This window comes from Ornithorhynchus anatinus, chromosome X3 (genome assembly GCF_004115215.2).
Source record: "Ornithorhynchus anatinus isolate Pmale09 chromosome X3, mOrnAna1.pri.v4, whole genome shotgun sequence".
NCBI classification, from domain to species: Eukaryota; Metazoa; Chordata; class Mammalia; order Monotremata; family Ornithorhynchidae; genus Ornithorhynchus; species Ornithorhynchus anatinus.
The window spans coordinates 12197118-12204353 of NC_041751.1; the positions used below are offsets into that span (position 1 = coordinate 12197118).

A 7236-nucleotide genomic window follows, 5' to 3' on the forward strand; every position below is an offset into this window, starting at 1 on the left:
AAGCGGATTTTTTTAAAAAAAAATCCGTCAATCAGAAGATAACGCCATCATCATTTAACTCCCTGGAGAATGTTGAGCGACTCCTCGTCACCCCCCAAATCGGGGAAAGCGGGGAGCACATGCCAGCTCCTCCGGGCCGCAGGCCTGTTTACTGGGTATCGCTGCCTGTCCCTCCCCGCCTTCCCTCCTCCCGCAGACTGCGAGCAAGTGGCGGGCAGCCCACCGTCTCCTTCTCTCCCTCTCTCTCTCCGCTCCAAGCGGTTCGCGCAGGGTCGGACCGAATCAATGAGGGAATGAATGAATCGTCTCCCCCGATTAGACCGTAAGCCCGTCAGAGGGCGGGCACCGTCTCTATCTGTCACCGAGCTGTCCATTCCAAGCGCTTAGTCCAGTGCTCGGCACATAGGAAGCGCTCGATAAATACTATTGAATGTATGAATCTACAGACTGTAAGCCCGTCAGAGGGCAGGGACTGTCTCTGTCACCCATTTGTCCATTCCAAGCGCTTAGTCCAGTGCTCTGCACATAGTAACTGCTCGATAAATACTATTGAATGAATGAATGAATGAACTTTCCTTCGCCCCCCTTCACCTCTCCGCAGCTAAACCCTCTTTTCCCCCCCTTTCCCTCTGCTCCTCCCCCTCTCCCTTCCCCTCCTCTCAGCACTGTACTCGTCCGCTCAACTCTATAGATCTTCATCACCCTATTTCTTTTGTCAATGAGCCGAACCTCACCCCGAATCTATTTATTTGCTATTGTTTTAATGAGATGTTCATCCCCTCGATCCTATTGACTGCCATCGTTCTTGTCCGTCCGTCTGCCCCGATTAGGCCGTAAGCCCGTCAAAGGGCAGGGACTGTCTCTGTGTGTAATACAGCGCTCTGCACATAGTGAGCGCTCAATAAATACTACTGAATAGGTGGATATACTGTAAGCCCGTCAGAGGGCAGGGACCGTCTCTATCTGTCACCGATCTGTCCATTCCGAGCGCTTAGTCCAGTGCTCTGCACAGGGTGAGCGCTCAATGAATACTACTGAATGAATGAATCTATAGACTGTAAACCCGTCAGAGGGCCGGGAGGACTGTCTCTGTCACCCCTCTGTCCATTCCAAGCGCTTAGTCCAGTGCTCTGCACATAGTAAGCGCTCAATAAATACTATTGAATGTATGAATCTACGGACTGTAAGCCCGTCAGAGGGCCGGGACCGTCTCTGTCACCCCTCTGTCCATTCCAAGCGCTGAGTCCAGCGCTCCGCACAGAGTGAGCGCTCAGTAAATACTACTGAATGGATGGATCTACTGTAGCCCCTCAGAGGGCAGGGACCGTCTCTAGGGGTCACCGATCTGTCCGTTCCAAGCGCTCAGTCGAGCGCTCGGCGCAGAGTGAGCGCTCAATAAATAGTGTCGACCGACTGGCCGAATGTCGGCAGGGGCTCGGGGAGGAGGAAGCGGGAGCGGGAGCGGCAGCGGCAGCGGCTCTGTCCGCGGTGCTGAAGCGGTGCCGGCCGGGCGGAGGGGGGAGGGGGACCCGGGGGGGACGGGCCCGGGGGGGACGGGCCCGGGGGGACGGGCCCGGGGGGACGGGCCCGGGGGGGGGGCCGGTACCTGCTCGGCGCCCTGGAAGCAGATCTTGCAGATGGGCTGGTGGTGCTGGTGCCCGGCGGGCTGCTCCTCGCCGCCAACGCCAACGCCAACGCCGCTGCTGCCGCTGCTGCTGCTGCTGCTGCTGCGGCTGCACACGGAGCGGTTCTCGGGCGTCCGGGCGCCCTCCCCGCCGTCTCTTCCTCCTCCTCCTCCTCCTCCTCCTCCGGCCGCCGGCGGCTGGTCCGGCCCGGGCTGCGGAGCGGGCTGGGCTTCCCCGGGGCGGCGGGGCGGGGAAGGCGGGGAGGGCGGGGGTGCGGGGTCGGCGCTGCCGCCCGCCGGGCTCATCCCGCTGCGGGGCCGAGGCGGCGGCGGCCGAGGCGGCGGACGCCCGGCTGCGGAGGGAGGGCGGGCTCGCGCGCGCGCCCCCGCGGGGGCCGGGGCGCGCGCGCGCGCGGCGGTTAGGAGCGGCGGGGGCCGGGGGGGGGGGGAGGGCGGGCGGAGAGGGGGCTCGCGCCGCCTCCCGGCGATCGGGCGGCGCCGAGGCGCGCGCGGGGGGGCGGGGCCGCGTCGAGGCGCGCGCGGCGGCCGTTGGGCGGCGCGAGGCCCCCCCTCCCCTCCCGGCACGAGGCGCGCGGGAACCACGAAGGGCGGGAAACAGGGAGGGAGGGAGGGAGCGCGCGCCGCCACCCGCCGCCCTCCGCCTGAGGGGACGGAGGAGGAGGAGGAGGAGGCGGCGGCGGCGGCGGCGGCGTCCGGCCTCCGGGCCTTCATCCTCAATAAGGCCCCCGCGAACGCCGCCAAACGGGGCTCCGACGGCCTCCGCTGCCCCGAGGCGCAGACCCGGCCCCGCCTTCCCTCAGCATTCATTCATTCATTGATTCATTCGATAACATTTAATAATAACAATGTTGGTATTGACCACGCGCTTACCATCCCTTGTCAGCGGTGGGACTGTGGGCGAGTCACTTCTCTGGGCCTCAGTGACCTCAAATGCCAAATGGGGATTAAAACTATGAGCCCCACGTGGGACGACCTCATCACCTCGTGTCTCCCAGCCCTGAGAACGGTGCTTTGCACATAGTAAGGGCTTAACAAATACCACAGTTTATGTATCCACAAATGGGTGCCTCGGCTACCTCATGTGGAGAATGAGGATGAAGACTGGGAGCCTCACCTGCGACAACCCGATTACCCTGTATCTGCAGCCTCCTTTCTAAAATGGGGATTAAGATTGTATTTAATACATTATCTTGTATTTACCCCAGCGCTTAGAACACTGCTTTGGACATAGCAAGCGCTCAACAGATACCGTAGTATCATTATTATCATCCCAGCGCTTAGAAGAGTGCTCGGCACAGAGTAGGCCCTTGACAGATACCGACATGGTCATCAAATCGCCCGCAGCAGACAGCTCCTCTTCGGGATTGAGAGTTAGTCTTTCCAGAAGGCTTCCTCCGCAAGGACCACTTACAGAAACACTGTGGTGTAGTGGAGAGACTCTGGGAGTCAGAAGGTCATGGGTTCTAATCACGACTCCACCACTTTGTGTGACCTCGGACAAGTTACTTCACTTCTCTGTGCCTCAGTTACCTCATCTGTAAAAAGACCGTGAGCCCCACAGGGGACAACCTGATTAGCTTGTCTAACGCAGCTCTCAGAACAGTGCGTGGCACACAATAAGTGCTTAACAGATACCATAATCAGCAGCAGCACTGAACTGAGCGCTTGGGAGAGTGCCACAGAATTAGCGGACGTGATAGCCGCCCTCGGTTCCAGTCCGGCGAGGGAGGTGATCGCTAAAGTACATAAGAGGTGGCATGAGAGGAAACAGAGTTTGAACGATGACATCCTGCAGCAGCGGGCCAAGCCCTGAGAAAGAGTTAAATTCGACTCTCAGTCGCCGAGACGACGGTGCGGGTCGGGCCGGAGCAAAGTAGCTTAAAATCAAATTGAGCCCATTTAGGGCATCGGTGCATAAATCAGTTATTCTATTTTATACGTACGTAATGCTGTCTGAAGAGGCAGACAAGTTGTGATAGAGGGAGACGGGCCCAGACGGCCAAACACCACTCCGGCTTCAGTCATTGACACGATCTCCCGGTTTCACCTCGTGCACACCAAAAATGACATCTTCAACATGGAGCAAAGCAATCATATTAGGAAAAGCTGCCCCAGCCACCACCCATTCCCACCCCAGTTGGAAGCTGAAGGTTCCAGCAGAACCAGTGCCCTGCCCTCAACTTTCGACCACAGCGGTCGTGAGGGTAGCGTCAATGGGGAGGCAGTGTGGCCTAATGGATGAAGCATCAAAGAGGCTCTGGGTTCTAATCCTAGCTCTGCCACTTGCCTGTTGGGTGATCTGGGGCAAGTCACAGCTTCTCTGGGCCTCAGATTCCTCAACTGCAAGATGGGAATTTAACACCTGTTGTCCCTTCTTCTTAGACTGTGTACCCCATGTGGGACAGGAACTGTAATCCCACCTGATTAATCTATATCTTCTCCAGCACTTAGAAAGGAACTTGACATAGAGAAAGTGTTTCATGAACACCATAAAAAAAAACCCTACCAGAAACGGGAGTTTGAATTCTGCTGCTACAAGTCTATCCTTTGCTGGACTTTCAACCAAGGGGTGAATGGCTGGAGTTTCTTAATGGAAAGAATAAATAGCTTAGTGAAAAGAGCATGGACCTGGGAGTCAAAGAACCTGGATTGCAACTCTGGACCTGCTATTTGGACCCTGCATGTGACCTTAGGCTAGTCACTTAACTTCTCCATGCCTCAGTTTCCTCAGCTGTAAATAGGGATTCAATAACTATTCGTCCTCCTACTTAGACTGTGAGTCCTATGTGGGACTGGGACTGCATCCAAACTGATTTACTTGTATCTTCCCCAGCACTTAGAACGGTGCTTGACACATAGTAAGTGCTCAACAGATACAATAATAATAATTTACTGGTAGGCAGAGCACTGTATTAAGTCACTGGGATAGAATGGTAGAGTAAGTAGAGGTGATCCCTGCTCTCAAGAAGTTTCTATTCTGACCTTCTGCCAGTGTTCCTCTACTACTTCTTGCTGGGTTCCCTCGAGTTCACGCTTCCAGTAGGGGCTAAGGGTCATTCTCTTTACTAAATGCCCATTGCCTAAACCCTGGGATAATTAGTAAATTAACAGATTAGAGCTGGTTCCTGTTCCACATAGGGGTCACGATTTAAATGGGGGTGAAAAAGATAGATTAGAACACTAATAGTGGAATACAAACCATTACAAAAGCACAATAAATTACAAAATGAACAATCCCAGATGACAATGGGAAACAAATGTAATAAAACAAGGAAGTCTTCCCTGGCTAATCTCTCATATTTCCACCCTGTTTCCTTCTTCCCCTGTGGCCTATGCCCTTGAGTGGGGTACTCCCTTTAGTTCTCATCCCACCCCAGCACATTTATGTCATTTCCTTCATTCTGGGTTCAACCAATGACTGCGGAAGCAGGGTGAATTATGGGGGAGTGGGAATAGATAGGAAGCAGGGAGATTAGCCAGGAGGCTGATACAGTAGTCAAGGTGGGATAGGATAAGTGCTTGGATCCGGTTGCAGCAGTTTCGATGGAAAGGAAATGGCAGATTTTAGCTTTGCTGTGAAGATAGAACCCTCAGAAGCCATAGGGGTGATTCAAATCAGGAAGGAATTTTGTGTCTTGGTCCCTAGTAGGACACCATCAGAATACTTCCAGGTTTTGAAAGAAAGGAATGGGCTCAATGGGCTCAAAATTCCTCATGAATTTTGAAATTAAGTAAAAATCTGTCCCCCAGTCTTCTTGCAAGGATGGGGAGGTGGCCTGAAATGATCCAGGGAGGTACAAAGAGGAAATGGGATGGTGGAGTGACAGGGCAAAGCAAGAATTCAAGAATGCTTTGTCACAGATGGCCACAATTAAATAGTTTCCAGGAATGTCCTCCAACATTTAACTCCTCCTTATATGAGCTTATTTGGGGTATTAGATCAACTGGCAGAAGCTGCATTCCTAAGGGACATTGTTCTTTATTCTTAGTAACATCCATAAAGAGGAAATGTGGATGTGGAAAGTATCATTTTCAGTCTTCACCTGTCAAAATCACATTCCTCACATTTGGAAATTGTAAGTCTTAAGATAATATTCAAGCTGATTTGAGTTCTAGAGTTAGAAAAGTTTAAAAATCTGCTCACTATTATTGTTTTTTGGGTTCATTTACCCCCATTTAGTTTATTTTATAATTACACCAATGCCATCGTCAAGGGCTGTTACAACTACTACCAATCCAAAAGAGTCTGAATTGGAGGAGAAGCTGAATTCTAATGGAAAGCTTAGAAACATGAAACTAGGTGCAGGTCAGTGAGGTAGGGTGCAGGTCAGGTTTCACAGAGGCATCAATTTGTGACTATAGAGAAAAAAGCTCCTGAATAAGAAATCAAAAGTTCTTCAATTCACGTGTTAAAAAAACGGAAGAGTAGAGGGGAGATGGATCTCAAGATAATTCAAATGATATCTGCACAAAAAATTTGGCTCAGAGATTGCAGAGCAATCAGAAGGGAGTTAAGACATTTTTGATGATGTTTTATTTGGGGGATATTCAGAGGGAAGAAAAGTTTGGATTCATATGCATTTGAGGATGATTTCACAATCCAGAAATAAAAGCACCCATCAACAGAATTCAAGTTCACTGTGGGAGGGAATGTGTCTGTTGAGCTCTCCTAGGTTCTTAGGAAAGCGCACTGTGTCCAAAAGGGCCTCCAGAACTACCATTATTCCTACCGCTGCGTTATGTGTTATGATATGGTTGCTCTGAGGTGAAGTAACAACAAGTTGAAGGTGTCACGTCTTCGGATACCTTTTAAAGAAAAGCTATTAGAGAGAAAAAAATGTTTCCCTGCCATTGGAATAGAAGCGATAATAATAATAATAAAAAAGAAATAAATATGGTTTAAAAATGTGTTCTTTTTAAAAGACTAAATGGAGTTCAATGCTTTACACTCCATGAGTACTCAATGCGTATTAAATAATGGTGATTGATGATCAAGAATAAAGAAAAGAGAGCACTGATAGTGGGAAAATGAAATTACATCCAGAGTTTATAAATTCATTTGTATCTCTTGAAAGACTAGGCTGTTGGCAGGAAAGAGTCGTTAAGTTTATGGCCGTCCGAGACCTCTAGCGCCCACCCCTAAGCCACATTAGGTGCTTTTAAGTAATTCTGTCTAAACTCCTTATCACTGATACTCACACTCACTAATTTCAGTTGGCAAACAGCATAGCGTAGTGGAAAGAGCCCAGGTCTGGGATTCAGATGGTCCTGGGTTCAAATCCTGACTCTACCACTTGTCTGCTGTGTGATCTTAGGCAAGGCAACTTCTCTGTGCCTCAGTTTCTTCAACTCTAAATAAACCAGGAACATGAACTGTGCTGTCAAAACTCAGTGCCTCATGATTCATTCTATGTCTACTATCTTAGTTAAAAAATGTAGTCTTCTTTTCCCCCATTCTAGCCTGAAGCAATAGTTGAGGCACTTCATAGTGCTTCTCACCTCTGTTCCCACTGGTAGATCTAAAACGCCTTTGTAATCCTTCCCAAGTTTTCCAGTTCTTGCTGCATGCTTGAATTCTGTTTGTTCCTGCT

General features: G+C 51.0%; 1 protein-coding gene across 1 annotated transcript in view; it reads right to left on the reverse strand.

Annotated features, from left to right (window-relative positions):
• Positions 1-1930, reverse strand: part of MARCHF11 (membrane associated ring-CH-type finger 11) — a 79558-nt gene extending 77628 nt beyond the window's left edge. The window contains exon 1 of the mRNA XM_029053610.1: positions 1607-1930. Within this exon, the coding sequence (XP_028909443.1) occupies positions 1607-1930 (324 nt within the window). The remainder of the gene's footprint in view (positions 1-1606) is intronic.
• Positions 1931-7236: the final 5306 nt, after the last annotated feature.